Raw genomic sequence first — 19,030 nt, 5'->3', positions numbered from 1 at the left:
CACTGCACTCCAGCCTGGGCAACAAAAGCAAAATTCCGTCTCAAAAAAGAAAAAAAAAAATTCTAGTATGGCCTTCACCCATATTAACAAGCAGAGTCATACTATTTAGATATAAATGAAGTTGAGTTTTTAGCAATATAAGTATTTATGTTAAAATAAACACAAAAATAAACACAACAATAAAACAGTATTGGAAAAACTGGATATCTACATGAAAAAAATAAAACTAGACTTGTACTTCAAACTGTTCAGAAAAATCAATTCTAGCTAGAATGAATGTCAAAGTGTGAAGGTTATATAAGAAACATTTTAGAAGGTAACATAACCAAATGCGTTCGTGACTGGAGTAGAGAAATATTTTCTTTACCAAGACACAGAAAGCACTATGAATAAAAGAAAAATTGAAAAAATGCTATTATCATTAAAATAAATAACTTATTTTCGAAGACATAAGGAGAATGAAAAAACCATTCACAGGATAGGAGATAATATCTGCCACACATTGAATGCACCAGGAACTCCTAGAAATCAGCAAGATAAAGGCAGAGAACCCAACAGGCATATAGTTGAACAGGGATTTCATGAAAGAAAAATCCAAATGGCATCAAAAAAGGATGCTCAACCCTGTTAGTAATCAAATTAAAACCACATGAGATACTGAGATCCTCTTACCCTTCCCCCTTTCTTTCTCCACCTCCCTGATGACAAAAATAGAAAAAATATGACAATCCTAAGTGCAGGTGAGGAAGTGGAGCCACAGTGTCTTTCATGTACAGCTGGTAGGATAGTAACTAGAAACCACTTTAGAAAATGGCTTGGTGTTATCTGCTCAAGCTGAATATGAACACATCCTACAGCACAGCAATTCCCCTCCTACTTTTTTACACAACAGAACCATCTGCACATGTTCACCAAGATAAAGGTTAAAATGTTTATAGAAAAACAAAAATAATGCTCATGGAAATGCATTGTCATCTTAGAAACAACCCAAATGTTCATCAGAAACAGAATGAATAAATGGATTGTAGTATATTACTACAATGGAACACAGGGCAATAAAAACTAAAAGAACCATAGCTACAAGTTCTTTTAGTTTTTGACATGGATAATTTCCACAAATAAGGTATTAAAGGAGTAAGCCCCAGAGTAATACAGTATGATTCCATATATATATAAAGTTCAAAACCAGGCTAAACTAAATTATATCATTCTTGATGCATGTGTAGGTAGTAAAACTGTCAAGATAAGTAATGTGGTTATTATCAGGAAACTCAGGAAGGTGGTGATACAGAGGGGAGGGAGGGGATGTGATGAGGGAGGAGGGTGTGATCAGTAGGGAAACACGAAGGGCCTCGGGCGATGACAATATTCCATTCATTAAACTGGGTGATGGGTTGTACTGCTGTTCTTTATAATTTAATACACATTTAAAATGTTCTTTTGTATTTATTCAATAGGTAAGAAAACTTATTAAAACCACATATCAAAAAAAGACAGATTACTCAGTAAGAAAGCTATTTCACTTAATGGTATTTGCACATCCATTGGCTCCTTAAATTTGTGAGATAAAACACCATCATTTCTCTTGAAAGAGAAACTAAGAACAGTGCATCTGGAAGAAGCAAAGCTCCTGCCCCTCACAAGCTGTTCTCATTAGCTCTAATACGCTTTGTTTATTTTTCAGCTTAGAAATCTCAGATGAGTTATTTTATTCAGGTTCATAGATGAATTTCCTCAGGCCACAAGCTTAGCTGAAAGAGAAAGTACTGGGCTTGGAGCTGACTCTGCTCCCAGGGGCCAGACCTTTGATGTCTGGGCCAGGTAAAAACAGGTTGCTGCCATCATGAAACTTCAAGCTTTCCAGCTTGAAGGAATAAAGTGAAGGAAAGATCAATATCTGCCCCTCCTCCTTTCCTATGAGGTTAAAACAAGGGACCCTGGATCCAGACTGCTGCGTTCCATCCCAGATCCAGCCCTGTAGCCTGGAGCAAGTTACTCAAATCCATCGATTCCCAGTTTTTCTCACCTGTAAAATGAGCTAAAGAGAGTATAAACCTCAAAAGGGGATTAGGTTAACACTGAAGCACCTGCAAAAGTGCTTGGCACAGTAAGAATACTCAACATGGGTTAGGTGGTGATGGCTATTATTCTCAGACGTAACCTTTTGTCCAAATCGACTTGACATCTCCATTTGGGTCTCTAACTTTACATGTCTAAAACGAAGCTCCTGCCATTCTCTCCAAACCAGCCCCTGCATCCTTTCAGCTGCTCAGAACAAAACCATCAAGTCATCCTTGATTCTTCTAACAGTTGCTCCACCACAATTTTCGTTAGTCGTCCCTTCAAAATACATCTGGAATCCAATCACTTCCTGCCATCTCCAAGCTACCACCCTGCTGCCAGCCGCAGTCATCTCATCTGGATTGACACAGTGGCTTCCTATCTGGTCTCCTTGCTTCTACCTTTGTCTTCTCCTCAGTCTCTTCTCAGCTACACCACTCTCAATCGCTACACCATAGTGCCACACAGTTTTAGCAGAATTACTGTTGAAACTTAAGTTGGATCAGGCCACACCTCTATTCAAAAGCCTCCATCCATCTCACCCATCATAAAAATCAAAATCCTCACCATGTCTGCCAAGGACCTGTGTGTCTGAGTCTCTGTAACCTTTCCACTCGCCTCCTTCTCTTCTCCCCACGCTCACTCCACTCCAGTCATACACCAAGAGCACAGCCGCCCCTCAATGGCTATTCACTTTCTGTTCCTTCCACATGGAAGGCTCCTCCCCACTTTCTGCAAAGCTCGCTTGCCCCACTTCCCCCAGGTCTTCACTCACATTTACCTCTCACACAGTCAATCTGTGGCCTTAAGGAACATTTCACATCCTCCTCACCACACCACCTTCTTTTGCCTCATTTTTCTCTCCTTCACATTTTATTACCTAACACACTTACTTACTTACTTATATATTTGTTTATTTGAGACAGAGTCTCGCTCTGTTGCCTAGGCTGGAGTGCAGTGGCACAATTTCAGCTCACTGCAACCTCTGCTTCCCTGGTTCAAGCAATTCTCCTGCGTCAGTGTCCCAAGTAGATGGAATTACAGGGACCTACCACCATGCCCGGCCAATTTTTATATTTTTAGTAGAGACGGGGTTTCACTATGTTGGCCAGGCTGATCTCGAACTCCTGACCTCAACTGATCCACCCAACTCAACCTCCCAAAGTGTTGGGATTACAGGTATGAGCCATTGTGCCCAGCCCCTAACCTACCTACTTTATACTTACTTCTTTAGTGTGTTCCTGGTATGAACCGCCTGTCCCCCAGCAGAATGTGGGCTCCATGAGGCAGGAGTATTTGGCTACATTCACAGAGCTTGAACGTGACTTGAACATGAGCATAGTGGGAGCTCAAAATAACATGGGTTATGTAAATAATAAATCTACAAGTTGTCAGCTAACACAATTTTTTCTTTCTTCTTGTCTTTCAGGATCTTGGGTAGATAACAATTTTAAATGCACGCATTTTGATGTCATGTCCTTTATTTATATTTTGACGTCTAATCACTCGGGCTAGAGGATTTTTTCGATGCTATAAACATACCCATCCACGCATAGAAAATAGATTTAACTCCATTCTTTATCTGTGGCTCCTCTGCTTTTTCATAATTGTCAATACAAAGCAGCTGCTGCTCCCAGGACTAGCTGAGAGCAGCTCTTGTTCACTCCCCAAAAGCTCCATTAGTAACAGATTGCCTAAGTGTTAGGCAACTTCAACGTGTGGAGAGCAGGGACTGTGTCCAGCTCTCCCATAATTGTACTCCCAGCACCTAATTTTTTTCTGCATGAATGAACTAGTTAATTGATGCATGCTTGGGTAGTTTATTGTGTTTTGTATCCCACATCAAGGGTGAGCCAGGCCACATGGCCCCTCTGGGTGAGCCTGCACATTCTCTGGAAGAGGAGAAGATTGGAGCTTTAATAAAACATTTTGTTTCCTTTTAGACACAGGAAAGAGTTATCTTTGACAGCACTTCACCACCCTCCATGGCATGATGACACTTTTAAATACAACAAAAATATTGCTTTTAAGTGTGCTTTTTAAAGCAGCCCCTTGGCAAAAAAATACAGGTGCATTTGTGTATGATCTGTATGCATGTGTATATCTGTTTAACGTGTGTGTGTGTGTATCTATGTATATGTCCGTGGTGTGTATACACCCATGTATGCAGTACATATGTGTGTGGAACAATGGGAAATCATAACTCAATGAAAATAGCTGAAAAGAAGGGGGTAGGGACCGGGCGTGGTGGCTCACACCCATAATCGCAGCACTTTGGGAGGCTGAGGTGGGTGGATCACCTGAGGTCGGGAGTTTGAGACCAGCCTGACCAACATGGAGAAACCCCGTCTCTACTAAAAATACAAAAATTAGCCTGGCGTGGTGGTGCATGCCTATAATCCCAGCTACTTGGGAGGCTGAGGCAGAAGAATCACTTAAACCTGGGAGGCGGAGGTTGCGGTGAGCCAAGATTGCACTGTTGCACTATAGCCTAAGCAACAAGAGTGAAACTCTGGGTCGGGCGCAGTGGCTCACGCGTATAATCCCAGCACTTTGGGAGGCCGAGGCAGGTGGATCACGAGGTCAAGAGATCTAGACCATCCTGGTCAACATGGTGAAACCCCGTCTCTACTAAAAATACAAAAATTAGCTGGGCATGGTGGCGCGTGCCTGTAGTCCCAGCTACTCGGAAGGCTGAGGCAGGAGAATTGCCTGAACCCAGGAGGCAGAGGTTGTGGTGAGCCGAGATTGTGCCATTGCACTCCAGCCTGGGTAACAACAGCGAAACTCTGGCTCAAAAAAAAGAGTGAAACTCTGTCTCCAAAAAAAGAAAACAAGAACAGGATGGTTAAGAGGCCAGCCTAGTTTCCTTGCCTATCTTATTTAAAAAACAATAAGCTGACTTCTCTGAGGAAGCCATCCTTCAAATTCTACCTAACAGCTCATTAGCCCCACAAACCGGAGTCAATCACTTCGTTATTCTGCAGGAGGTTTCAAGTACGTCTTTCCTCTCTCCATTCACTAATCCAGCAAATCCTAGGTGGGTACCTGCTAAGTTCCTCGAAGCATGTTCTGGAATAGAGAATAAATTAGATAGACAAAGTCCTTCTCTTTACAGAAGAGAGAGATGATAAATAAGTAAACTAATGAATATTTGACCCAATTGTAGGTAGAGACATGGGCTGTGAATACATCTGATGCTGAAAAAAGCTGGAGTGGAGGTGGAGGGTTCTGGCCCCCCTGCAGAGGGACGCTTGAGCAGAGTTCTGAGTAAAAATGTGGAGGAAAAGCTCTCGGCAGAGGGAACAGCAAGGGCAGCAGTGAACTGGGCTGGAACGGCGAGAAGGCCCCAAGGGAGAGGATCAGAGAGGGCATCAGCCCTCAGCAGGAAGGGCTCTGCTGAACTGCATCCTCTGAGACGGACTCCACAAAGGTCATTAATTACATTTAGAAGCACAGAACAACTGAACGTATTTTAAAAAAAATAAAGCCTCTTCTGTGGCAGGGGGAATTACATATGCATGCAAAATGCAGTGGACCTTGTCCACATATTCACCAAAAGGGTTGGGATATCTTATTCCACTCCCACCCACCACTCACCACCCCTATTAGCCAGAATGAACAACATAATAGAAATTAATGGCTGGGTTAGTCTTCTTCAGGATGAAGCCTCTCAGCTGTCACCCCTGCCTCCCTCTTAAATAGCTGACGTCATCTCTGATCTTCCCCCAAACAAGTGGCTCTTTCTCTGGTCCCAGATAATTAGCTTCCCCAGACACAATGGGAAGGCCTGAGCCCAAGCTTTTAGGGAAGATGTTTGAAGCACAAGGGAATACTAGTGTTTTGCCTGGGCTGTGGGACAAATGTTCCGGTAATGAAAGGGTTTTTTTGTTGTTGTTTGTAATTATGCACATCCTGCAGTATCTGCATAATGGGTCCAATTCAGCCCTGGCCTTGCAGAAAAATTGCCATGTCCCTGGAGGAAGGTCAGTGTATGAGTGAACAGGAAGCTTCATGCTGACAATAGGGTCTTATTTATTTTATTTTATTTTTTTTTAATTTTAAGGCTGAACTTTGCTCTTTTAGTCCATTTATCTGCAGGCCTTTGCAGACATGTTCTAAACACACCCACACTTGTAAAATGCACATACTTAAAATCAGCCTTGGCTTTGAGAGAATAGTATAAAGATTTTAGATAACAGATGAGCTGACTGGTATATTTTTCCTGGTACATGGTGGAATTTTAAAGGCAGGAGAAGGCTTATATGTTAGTCAAACTTTTTGTAGCTAGAGAAAGTCAGGAACACTATTGCCTAAAGGACCAAACATGAATAAGACGTGAGATGGGTTTAGGTTCACTTTCAAAAAAATTTCTTTAGAGAACTACACAAAATTTTGATTTAAATAGATTCACCAGAAGGTTTTTTTTTTTCTTTAAACACTCTGGTTCTGCTCATGGTTTTATAGAATATCTATGCATCTAGTTGAGAGTTCAACAAATCAGTTTTCAGTTAAATGTCATACCATTTTTCACCATACAACCTTAAATCATAAGGCATCCTCAGACTGGAAATGTGAACAGTGTTCTTGTGGCTAATTTAAGTATTTGACATTAAAGGTTCTAATAAAATCTTTCTAAAGAGATCATTTATCAACATGGCCTGAGCCAAAGGGATCAAAGAGGTATGAAGTTAAAGAGGTATGAATCCCTCATTTGGTCTCCATCAAATTTCAAGGGTTTTAATGTTAAACACAACTTTCATAAAAGATTCAAGGGGAATGATTCCACATGCTCCCTCAGTTCTAGTAAACTCAGAACTGCAGAACTGATGCTCTCTTTCCCATATATATGGTTATAAAAAGGCTTTTGTCAGGCCAGGCACGGTGGCTCATGCCTGTAATCCCGGCACTTTGGGAGGCCGAGGTGGGTGGAACACCTGAGGTCAGGAGTTTGAGACCAGACTGGCCAACTCTACTGAAGATATAGAAATTAGCCTGTATGGTGGCAGATGCCTGTAATCCCAGCTACTTGGGAGGCTGAGGCAGGAGAATCACTTGAATCCCAGAGGCAGAGGAGATTGCAGTAAGCTGAGATCATGCCACTGCACTCCAGCCTGGGTGACAAGAGCAAGACTCTGTCTCAAAGAAAAAAAAGCTTTTGTCACTCTCATTTAATTTTAATCATAGTTTTCTAAGGGAGACTGTGTACCTCCTGTTTTCCCAGGCCAACCATGATGGCACTTATTCACTTCCAATCCTGCCCTAATTAAAGACCAAGAGAAAGTTGTTGCCTTGATGAATTTAAGCACTTCTGGAGTTGTTTTGCCTACCAGCTGTTGCTCCTGGTTATCCAATCAACCTTGGTGCGCTTCAGTGCACAATAAAATAAGTAGCCAGGTCACCAGGGTGGGGACTAACAACTCCCTGGCTTCTCTAAGGTTCCCAATACAGCTTCTAACCATTTAAATACCATAAAAAAAATAAGAGATTTACCATTAATGACAGTCTCTTTGTCCCTAGCTCCACTGTGCCTATAGCCTTGTTGCATTTTAATTAGGGCAAATAGTACATTCCATTTCCAGGCTGAAGTCCAATGCTCTCTCGGCTTTATTCTTAGGTGGCACAGTTTAAAAGATGTATTCTTTTGCTTTTTACTCTTCATCTGCCAGAAAAACTTCAAAGACTGGAAGAAAGTGAATTGGGGGATGGGAAAGGAATATCCCAGATAACCTAGCTATTCCATGTGTGTGTCTGATGTATGATTCTCTTTCCCAACTTCTCTCTGCAAGCCAGGATGTTCAGGTACAAAACAGCTGGCTAAGTAAGGTTCCACTTTTTATTCCAGAAATTAAAACTAGGAACAGCACTAATCAATTCCACTTCTCCTCCTCCTTCTCCTCCCACCTTTTTCTTAGGCCAAGATCAGGACCTTCTCACAAAACAACATCCACAAAGGGGTTGCATGAGACAGGTACCAAGATAAACATTTTTCCATCTCTGCCAACATGAAGACATCTGATCAGAAAGTATGGGATTTTAATAGAAGTAAATAGAATATGAGGAGTAAAACGGGAAGAAACTAAACACTGCAACTATATATTATATACAGGAAAGAGTCAGTTTGTTCTGGTGATGCTGATGTGATTGAGAAAAGGGCTAAAGCTAAAAATTAGTTTCCACTGATCCCTTTTTTTCTGGCTGAACTTTTTTTCTTGCATGTACAGAGACACACCTACATACTCCAAAGTTCACCAAAGATTCAAAATTTTTGCATAAGCACACCAAACATCTTTCTTGCCCTAATTCCATTTCATTCGTGTCTTATCCACGCTAAAAAGAGTTTGTTCAATCTACATGAGTGAAGCTATAGCCCAAAATAGATCTAACATCTGACAGATGGAAATTAATAAACTAAGAAAAGGATTTTTAGAGTGGATAAATGAGAAATTGATGAGCAAATCATTTCCATGTGGTCAGATTAGACAAAAAGCACCAGAGGACCATTTTACCTAGCTTGGCCACCTGGATATGGGCCAACTGGGAGCTACTTGGCCCACAGCTAGGTAGCCAATTTAGACAAAAGTTCATCCTAGAAGCTCACTTTCTCCAAGTGAGAGAAACTGGTAAAACTGAGTAAGAGCCCCAGAAGTAAATGATAACTAACAAGGGAAGTTGCTTTAAATTCTGATTTTCATCCTTCACAGGAAAAGACAATAGATGTACCTGTTATAAAATGAAATTCTCCAGCAAGTAATTCTCCAAGCATCTTCCTTTGCTTCCTCAGAGTCAGTTCCAAATTCTGAGGTATATGAAATGAAAAACGGGCCAGGCACAGTGGCTCACACCTGTAATCCCAGAACTTTCGGAGGCCAAGGTGGGCAGATCATTTGAGGTCAGGAGTTTGTGACCAGCCTGGCCAACATGGTAAAACCCCATCTCTACTAAAAATACAAAAATTAGCTGGGTGTGGTGGCACACACCTGTAATCCCAGCTACTTGGGAGGCTGAGGCAGGAGAATCACTTGAACCCAGGGAGGCTGCAGTGAGCCAAGATCGCACCATTAGACTGAAGCCTGAGTGACAGAGCGAGACTCCATTTCAAAAAGAAAAAGAAAAACTTAAAAAATAAGACAAGTAGTGGTTGAAAGACAATCAACTGCAAGAGACAGGGGTAATCACAGCAGCACAGGTTGGCTCTGGTTTGCTACTAAAGGATCCAGGAAGAAGCTCAATGGATTTCTGCTCAATTCTGAGCACTGTGCTGTCTTTTAACACCCACACCTAGCAGAACTATACAGAGGAAGTACTTAGCAAATCTTTGGTGACTTAAAAAGTAAATTATAAAGAGCTGTAAGGTTCAGGGACAAAGCACAGTGACATGCACATATCTGCTTTTAAAAATGCCCTGCAACATTGCAGATGCTCCCCTAATTCAGACTGACTCATTCTCAGCCTTATGCAAAGGGTTCCATTTTAAGATTTTAGAGACTTAATACATGAGTTTCCTATGGCTGCTGTAACAAATTACCACCAATTTGGTATCTTAAAACAATAGTAATTTATTCTCTCATAGTTCTGGAGGCCAGAGTCTGAAATGAGAATCACTGTGCTAAAATCAAGATGTCAGCAGGACTGCATGCCCCGCAGAGGCTTTAGGGGAACCATCTGTTTCTTGTCTCTTGTAGCTTCTGGTGGCTGCCGGCATTCCTTGGCTGTGTCTTGGTCACTAAAATCTTTAAGATCAGCCTTTTCAAATGTCTTTCTGCTTCATGTTCACAGTGCCTTCTCTTCTGTGTAAGCAAAATTGCCCTCTGCCACTCTCTTAAAAGGATGCATGTGATCGCAGCTAAGGCCCACAGATAATCCAGGATTATCTCCCCATCTCAAAAGCCATAATCACATCTACAAAGACCCTTTTCCCAAATATGATAATATTGACAGCTTCCAGGGAGGACAACCTGCTGTCTTTGGGAGTCATTATTCAGCTTAGTATTACCGAAAGAACAGAGCAGGCAACAGCAATTGCAGCAAGTGTCCCTCTGTCTCTATTGCTGCACATATCTGTGTGATTTCTGCGTAATGCCTACAGTTACTATACGGGGTATTATTGCAATATACAGCACATGTATCCAAACATTTTGAATTCAAATTAAAATCTGAGCTGCACAACAGCCTCCAGAATGAAATGACTATCTAATTGGAATGTCTACATTATCCATGATGTGGTGGTGGGGGGTTCTAACGCATAGTCTCTCCTGTTTATCACTTGGCCTTAGCTCTGCCAATGACTCTATCCTTATTGTTAAACACATCCATGGGAGCAAACCCATGAAGGAATTAGTTTACGTGAGAGACGTTAGTTTGGGTAATAGGAATGTACTCTGCAGCTTTTGATTCAGTGTAGGTTCACTGACGGGTCAAGTTGCGTATTGGCAGAAAATTTCGAATTGGACCCTTGGATTTCTTACCATTTTCTTTCCCACCCTAATGCTGCGCACCATTCCCTGTGCTTCTTGGGTTTCTAGGTTAGAAACACTTCTTGAGGTGGGGCTGGTCCTACGCATGGTTTATTTCTGCTTCTTGCCTATAGACTGGGCATCAAGTCTGCTGAGAGCCCATCCTACAGGACCCTCCTAAGGCAAAGAACTCCATCTCTACAGAGTTGTGTGAAATTTTCGCACATATAAACATATGGAATTATTCATACTTGAGCAGTTTTCAAGACAAAATTATGTTTTCATGCATTTGAACATTGTCACTTCTTGATTTATTCTCTAGTAATATTAATAAATCTTTCATTCTCAGGACAATAGAGGGCTGGCATTAGACTTAGGACTTGCCTTGGATGGAAAATTTAAGGGAATGCCAAAAACTCAGTAATCAAAATAACACTGTAATACGAATGTTTGTACAAATGTACAAAATATTTACAATATTTTGATAATATCAAATCAAAATCAAAGCAGCAAACTACAGCTCACAGGCTGACTATTTCTGTTTGTTTGTTTGTTTTGAGACAGAGTCTCGCTCTGTCGCCAGGCTAGAGTGCAGTGGTGCAACCCTGGCTCACTGCAACCTCTTCCTCCCAGGTTCAAGCGGTTCTCCTGCCTCCGCCTCCTGAGTTGCTGGGATGACAGGCAAGCACCACCACGCTTGGCTATTTCTTGTATTTTTAGTAGAAACGGGGTTTCACCATGTTGCCCAGGATGGTCTTGATCTCTTGACCTCATGATCTGCCCATCTCAGCCTTCCAAAGTGCTGGGTTTACAGGTGGGCACCACCATGCCTGGCCCACGTTGACTATTTCTGTAAAGTTTTATTAGAACCAGTAAGACAGCCAGTAGGGAGGGGGTCCCCAGAGAAACTCCAACTGGCCTGTGCACTGGGGTGGAGCCACATAAGTTTGTGCCATTTGCAGCGGGAAAGAGCCGGGCCCCTCCTCTTCCTGAGTGGAACCTGGGATCCCAGCTGCGATGGGAAACACTCTAAACTCTGGCCTTGCTGAGAGTACCTGTTCCCTCTGTTTTCCCTTTCACCCAATAAAACCCTGCTTTACTTACCCTTCAAACCATGGGCAAGCCTGAATTTTCATGACTGTGGGATGGACAAGGACCCCATCTTTAGCTGAACTTTAGGAAAAGTCCTGTAACACCAGGCACAAGATAAGGCTGGGCAGGTGTGGCATAGTCATGCAAGTGTTAATTGGATCTTGTCTTTAAAATACTAATATTTTGTTCATAAAGAACTTTTTGCATTATTTGATTTTTAATAATAATTGTAAAATAAGTTTAACTTTTAAACTGAATTCTTAAAAATTAAAAAAAAAAACCTCTTTTTTCAGAACAATTATTACAATTTAATATGGAGCAAAAGTGCTTCATGTATTTTTCCCAGTCTGTCAGAGAATGTTAATAACATACTCAAGAATCACCATTTCAAGAAATTAATCATTTTTACTGCCTCATCAAGGGCATTGTTGGGCAAAATAGGCATTGTTTTTACTGTGGGTAAACAATGGCCAAAAGTTTTACCCTATCAATGCAAATGTCAATACAGTGCAAAGGCAAATAACATCTTAGAAGGAAAATGATTTTAATCCCAAAGACTCCTTGAGAGGGTCTTAGGAGAGACCAAGGTCTATGGGCCACACTGTGAATTGCTGCCTTAAAGGGTAAAGCTTTCACAATATATCAAAAGAACTGTCAGTCACAAGATAAGATCCTCAGTCAGATGGGGGCAACATAATTATGACTAATCTCAAAATTAGTTTTGCAAAAATCAGGAAGGGTTGAGGGAACTGACTGTCATATAAATAGTTTTGAGCAATCAGGAAATCTTTGGGGCTAAAGATAAGGTACAAACACAAACAAGAAGTAAAAGAATCTGAATGGCATGAATATAATGCATGACCTGAAGGCATGGCCATTTTAGGGAAGCAGAGTGGGGAAAGAGCACCCCACCATCACTTACCTTCCATTCCTTACCCCCACTACCTCCTGGGTAATGAGGGGGCTGAGCATACTAGAGTAGCAGCAGTAGCAGCAGCAGCAGCTGCAGGAAGAGTGAGGCAAACGGAAGGAAAGCGTGCATCCCTAGGCCACTCCAAGACACTGGGGTCAGTGGTTCTGGTGCAGAAGCTCTCCTGCCATTTCCTAGCACACAACCTTGAATCCCCAAAGAACTGTCTAGCTGAGCTTCCTCCACCATGTGTAATATGGATTAATATTGATACCTTCCTCATACAATTGTTGTAATGAGTACAAGAAGATATAGCTAAGGCACTGAGCACAGAAACGGAGACAAGAAGTATGCAGTAAATGTATCATATTAAGCAGAAGGAACATACTTCTGTGCTGATTCACTGCCCAATGTTTGGTAACTTTTCCCTACATGCATCCACACTTAGCCCAGAGCCTTGTCAGAGTTAGGTATTCAGTAAGGGAAGCCTGTCTGGACCTGTCACTTCTTCCATGCTGCACTGAGAGTCATGACTCTCAACAATTCATGCAGAAATCTGATGTTTAGGCTGAGCACAGTGGCTCATGCCTGAAATCCCAGCCCTTTGGGAGGCCGACGTGGGTGTGATCTGATGTCAAGAAGTTTGAGACCAGCCTGGCCAACATGGCGAAACCCTGTCTCTACTAAAAATACAAAAATTAGCTGGGCTTGGTGGTGGGTGCTTGTAATCCCAGCTACTCAAGAGGCTGAAACATGAGAATCACTTGAACCCCAAGGGCGGAGGTTGCCGTGAGCCAAGATTGCACCCCTGCACTTTAGCCTGGGTGATAGAGTAAGCCTCAATCTCAAAAAAAAAAAAAAAGGGTATCTGATGTTTAAATATGAAAAAGTATACATAAATGTGCAAATTACTGTATAAAAATATGTTTGTTAGAGAATTATGTTTTATATTTCTTAAAATCATTTTTATTGGTATTAAAAACACACTGAAAAACAAAGGAAATGGCCTTACAAAGTGACACTAGCAAAACATTTAACCCACCAAGAGAAAAATATACCAACGCTGCTTTTTGCCAGTAGGTTTCTGTGGTAGACAGAATAATGCCTCCCATTCCACCCCAAGATGTCCACATCTTGATTTCTAGAACCTGTGAATATGTTATTTTATATGGCAAAAGAAACTTTACTGATGTGATTATTTTAAGGACCTTGAGATGGGGGACACTATCCTAGTGAGCCTAGTGTAACCAGAGGCCCTTAATGGAAGACAGAGGCAGAATTCAAAGAAAGATGTGACTTCAGAAGACAGGCACAGAGAGATGCCACATTCCTGGCTTTGGAGACAGAGGAAGGAGCCACATGCCAAGGAATGTTGACAGCCTCTGAAAGTTGGAAAGGGTCAGAAAACAGACTTTCCCCTAGAATATCCAGAAAGGAACACATCGCTGCCAACACCTTGATTTTGGCCCAGTGACACCCATGATGGACTTCTGAAATACATAATAGTAAGACGATAAACTCATGTTATTTAAGCCTTGTGATGACTTGTTACAGCAGCAGACAGAAAACTAACACAGTCCCAAAGCTTATCCAATCACCTGTGGCTTCAATGCACAACAAAGTAGCCAGGTCACCAAGGTGGGGACTAACAACTCCTACAGCTTTACTAAGCTGCCCCGTGCAGCCTCTGGCCATTGAAATGCCACAAAGATTTATCATGAACAACCATCCCTACCCATGAAGATTTGAATTCAAGAGTTCTAGAGTGTGAGAATATCCATGTTTAACAAATCCTATTGGTGACTTTGTTAGATATGGTCAGTGGTCCACACTTTCAGACACATTCATTTCTCTTTTTTTATTTTTTAGTTTTTGGAGACAGAGTCTCACTATATCTGTCACCCAGGCTGGACTGCAGTGACATGATCTCAGCTCACTGCAACTTCTGTTCCCAGGTTCAGCCATTCTTGTGCCTCAGCCTCCTGAGTAGCTGGGATTACAGAAGTGCACGACCATGCCCAGCTAATTTTTATATTCTTAGTAGAGACGGGGTTTCTCCATGTTGGCCAGGTGGGTCTCAAACTCCTGACCTCAAGTGAGCCACCTGGGCCTCTCAAAGTGATGGGATCATAGGCATGAGCCACCACGCCCAACAGACACATTCATTTCTATATGCAAGAAGCTTACAATTTAGAGGCTGAGTAAATATAATTCCAATCTCAGTAGATATATAGATATATATATGCATCATTTTAAAGAGAAATCAACAGCCAGGGACAAGGGTAAAAGTTTGGAAATGTCCTAGAATACATAAATTCTTTTGTTTGCTTATGTCAACAAAAACGAGTTACAGAATTAAACCAGATGAGAACTCTGTCTGCTCTCCTCATGTAACCGGTACTTCAAGGTGAGAGGGCAGGTGAAATGGAATTCTGGCAGCCCCACAACCTCTCACTGAAAAGCATCCTTGCTGAGCATATACCCAAGCTTGACCCTTCCTGCCCTCTCACCTGTCTCGGCTGTTTCCTGATGAGGTGGAGATGTGCTGGCCCAGGGTGTGTCGTCTTCAAACTGAACCCAGTTGCTGATGGCTGAGGCCAGGTCAGGTGGGGGCTGCTCAGGGCTCCCAGGTGGGGAAGCTGCTTCAGAGATGAGGCCCATCTTTTCAGAGGAGTCATCCTGCTCCGAGTGGGAATGGTCTTGAGAGCTTCCATCCACCACATGGTTCTCCCCAGAGGAGCCCTCGGACTGGTCTGAGGAAGATGACAATCCTGGGAGGTGCTCTTCTGTGCCCTCTGAAACAGATACCGGACACCAACATCATGGGAGGAAGGCTGCTCTTCAGATCCATCTCATGGAGGCAAAAACTAAGGATGGCCATGGGGTACCTGCAGGACTCGCCACTGCAATGGGTGGGGATAAGAAAGAGCCAAAACCATCTGACTCCATGTGAAATGACTGTTTCCCTAATCATGTGTAAAGGCTATGAACACAGCATGTCTCCAGTCAGTATCCTGGCAGGCAGAGACTAGCAGTCTTCTTCACTATTCTATCCCAGCATCTACTCACAAAGGGGGTCATAAAGAAAGTGCTTACAGAGGGCAAGTAAGAAATATACCTGAGTCAAGTGGGACATGTGACAAACAAAATTTTGGGGACTGGTGGGAACTGCAGCTGAACAGGAGAACTTCTGTCTGGAGACATTCAAATTCAAATTTCAAACTCTCTGCAGTCTAAGCTATACACATCCACAGGACCCCGGGTGCAAACCTGTGTGCACTAATGACCAGCTGAATGTGACACAGAGGCTCTTCCTGTAGCTCTTTATCACTTGATTGAGCCTAGAAAATTTAACAGCCTTCAAAATGTTTTTTGAAAATTAAAAAAAAAAAACTATATCCCGATTATGGTGGTAGATATATAAATCCATACATGTGCTGAAATTCATCAGCTGTACACCAAAAGAAGTCCATTTTTTGGTATAATTTTTTAATCAAATAATTCATATAAAAATCTTTTCTCTTATCACTACCCAACTGGTCCATCTACAAATATTCAAAGCCTCTGTAGTACTGTCAAACAGAAATACAAGGTCAGCCACACATGTAATTTTAAATTTTCTAGTAGCCACATGAAAGAAGTAAAACCCAACAGGAGAATGTATTTTTAATAATATATAATTTAACCCAGTATGTTGAAAATTTATAATCTCAACATGTAATTGCTATAAAAATTATTAATGAGCTATTTAATTTTCAAAACTAGGTCTCTGAAATTTCGTGTAGGTATTTTATGCTTACAGCACATCCCAATTCAGACTTGTCACATTTGAGGGGCTCAATAACCAAATGGCCACCATATTGGAGCACATACCTGCAGACTCACATTTTCTAGGTGTTATAAATGAAGCTGGGATGACTTCAGTTTGCTCTGGTAGCTACAGTAGAACAGAATCAATTGACATGTCTCTGCAAGTATGTCCTGGATCCTACCTTGACCTTCATCCCTGAACATGAGTTCCCCAAAGTCAATATAGTCATCCTCCTTATGAGCAAGGATGACTGTCCTGAGCTCTTTCCACATGCTAGGCACTGTTCTAAGCACTTTTATGTATGAATTCACTTAAACCTGTGAGATAGGTACAGATTATCCATACTAAACAGATAACAAAACTATGCATGGAAAAGTTAAATAGTCTACCCAAAAGCATATCACTCATTCCTGGGGCAACCAGGATTTGAACCCAAGCACTGTAGCTCCAGAGTCTGTCACTTTTAACAACTACACTTTTAAAAGGCTGGGAGTAAAGCACTTTGTAAATATTAAGTCTTTGCTTCTTGGGAGAAAAGAGCCAATACTTTTGGTGTTTCCAGGCCTCTTTTTTAGGGCCCTAAGGTTCCCAAGATGCTTCCAGTTAGAATTCTAAGTGGAAGAACTTACACATCTCAAGAAAGTGAGAAACAGACTCTTTTTTCTATATTAAGATCCCACCCAAAGAATAATCAAGTAGAAGCCATAACAAACAGACATGGTTCTGTGACAGTCTCTTCACTTTAGGAAATGAAGGCACTCCTTACCCTGCGAGTGGGCAGGAAAGGGTGGCTCTTCACTGAAGGAGACCCACTCTGACTGGTGGGTAGCAATCACATGGTCCAAAGTCGTCATGCTAAAAAGGCACTGGTCATCTTCACACTGCTGACCTCAGGTGAACCCCAGAATACTGTCTGGGGCGGGCTGGGGTAGGGGTAGTCAGGTAGACTTGGGTCCAGGGTCTGTAAGAAGTGGCTTGCCAAAGGCAGTACTCAGAATGTAGACAGATCAGCCCCTCTTGCTGTTGGTTAATCTGCCAAGCAGAAATCTGTTTAACAAACAAACAAAAAGGTTAAAAGGATAACCATAACATTAAACTGGATCCACACAGGTTTTTAGCACTGCCCACAAAAAGGTCTGGGGTGGTTTCCAACTTGCCTTACTTCTCTCTTTTCCTGTCGTACCCTCACCTTTTATACTAAAATATCTGCCTTCGGCATAAAGGTCTCTAGATAAGGCTTCATATCACACTTGTAAAAAATTACACAAATTTCAGCAATTAGATTCTCTAATTTCCCTAACTATTATATTTTAGAAATAATGTCATCTAGGCTGGGCGCGGTGGCTCAAGCCTGTAATCCCAGCACTTTGGGAGGCTGAGGCCAGTGGATCACGAGGTCAAGAGATCGAGACCATCCTGGTCAACATGGTGAAACCCCATCTCCACTAAAAATACAAAAAATTAGCTGAGCATGGTGGCGCGTGCCTGTAATCCCAGCTACTCAGGAGGCTGAGGCAGGAGAATTGCCTGAACCCAGGAGGCGGAGGTTGCAGTGAGCCGAGATCGCGACATTGCACTCCAGCCTGGGTAACAAGAGTGAAACTCCGTCTCAAAAAAAAAAAAAAGAAAGAAAGAAAAAAAAAGAAATAATGTCATCTATAATACTATCATTATAAAACAAATATTAAAACTTTTCAAAATGCTTTCACTTTCTCTTACCAGATGGCAAAATAAAAGCAAGTTCTTTTCTATTAAATTAGTACAGTTTCTTGCCTTAGGCAGGTAACTCTTTGCAAGCCTGATTAAAATCTTTGGCAGAAACCCAACAATCTCCAGATGGTATCACCAAGCATGGTTTACCAATCAAGGAAAATACAAATAAAGTAATCTTGTTCATTTGGAGTAAGAGGATAGGGAATATCTGTGCTAGTGAAAAATGTGAGTTAGAGAAACATTTTCAATCTAGACCTATTTAAATTAGTATATAATGGTCTAGCCTTTGCTCCCACTGCAATGATGTTCTAAGAATACAGAAAGATTCTTAATTGACATAGTTTTGTTTATGCTATTAATATCTTTTTACAACCTGAATCTAGCTCTTGATCTAATGATAAATTAATAAAATCTGAATTTATGTAAAATTAATGTGCTTCCACAAAAGAGCTGCTATACACCTTGAACAATATCAGTTCTTATTAACTTAATACATACAATATTCAGATAGTTTCTAGAACAACTTAACTCGTAGCCTTCCAATTGGTGCACAGTGAAAAGTTTAGGAAACTTTACTACAGGTTATCATCTCCAGTAAATAGTCTACACATGACAAAATCAGTAGAAACATTAATAGCTTTTCTTTTTTGGTGTTTAAAACAATTAGTTTTGGCACATGATGCTTCCTAAAAACAACTAATGTTTATATAGAATTTATAATTTTCAGAAACACATTTTCATGCCATACTTCATTTGATTCAATAGCCATTTTGTTGAGTAGGACACATAATACTATAATTCTTCCATGGATAAAGAAATTTGGGCTGAGAAAAATTAAGTGACTTACCTAACACTTTTAGTGTTTCTAGGCCCTTTTGGTACTCTAAGGTTCTTAAAATGCTTCCTCCAGGCTTCCAAGTGGAAGAGTTTACAAATCTCAGCACAGTGGTTAACAGACTTTTTTCATAATAAGATCTCACCCAAAGT

General features: G+C 41.4%; 1 protein-coding gene across 10 annotated transcripts in view; it reads right to left on the bottom strand.

The window, feature by feature from the left end:
* The window catches only part of STON2 (stonin 2), a 173,703-nt gene that overhangs the window by 123,568 nt on the left and 31,105 nt on the right, over positions 1 to 19,030 (bottom strand). For 9 of the 10 annotated variants that reach the window (XM_074392883.1, XM_074392885.1, XM_074392888.1 and 6 more), the window contains 2 exons: positions 17,097 to 17,377; positions 15,030 to 15,314 (listed from right to left, as the gene is read on the bottom strand). In XM_074392883.1, the coding sequence (XP_074248984.1) occupies positions 15,030 to 15,314; positions 17,097 to 17,184 (373 nt within the window). In that variant the 5' untranslated portion in view covers positions 17,185 to 17,377. Of the gene's footprint in view, positions 1 to 15,029; positions 15,315 to 17,096; positions 17,378 to 19,030 lie in introns of those variants that run through there. The other variant, XM_010335348.2, reaches the window with a different exon arrangement.

The sequence above is a fragment of the Saimiri boliviensis genome, chromosome 2, assembly GCF_048565385.1.
Source record: "Saimiri boliviensis isolate mSaiBol1 chromosome 2, mSaiBol1.pri, whole genome shotgun sequence".
In the NCBI taxonomy this organism is placed as follows: Eukaryota; Metazoa; Chordata; class Mammalia; order Primates; family Cebidae; genus Saimiri; species Saimiri boliviensis.
This window is presented reverse-complemented; position numbering and strand designations above follow the sequence as displayed.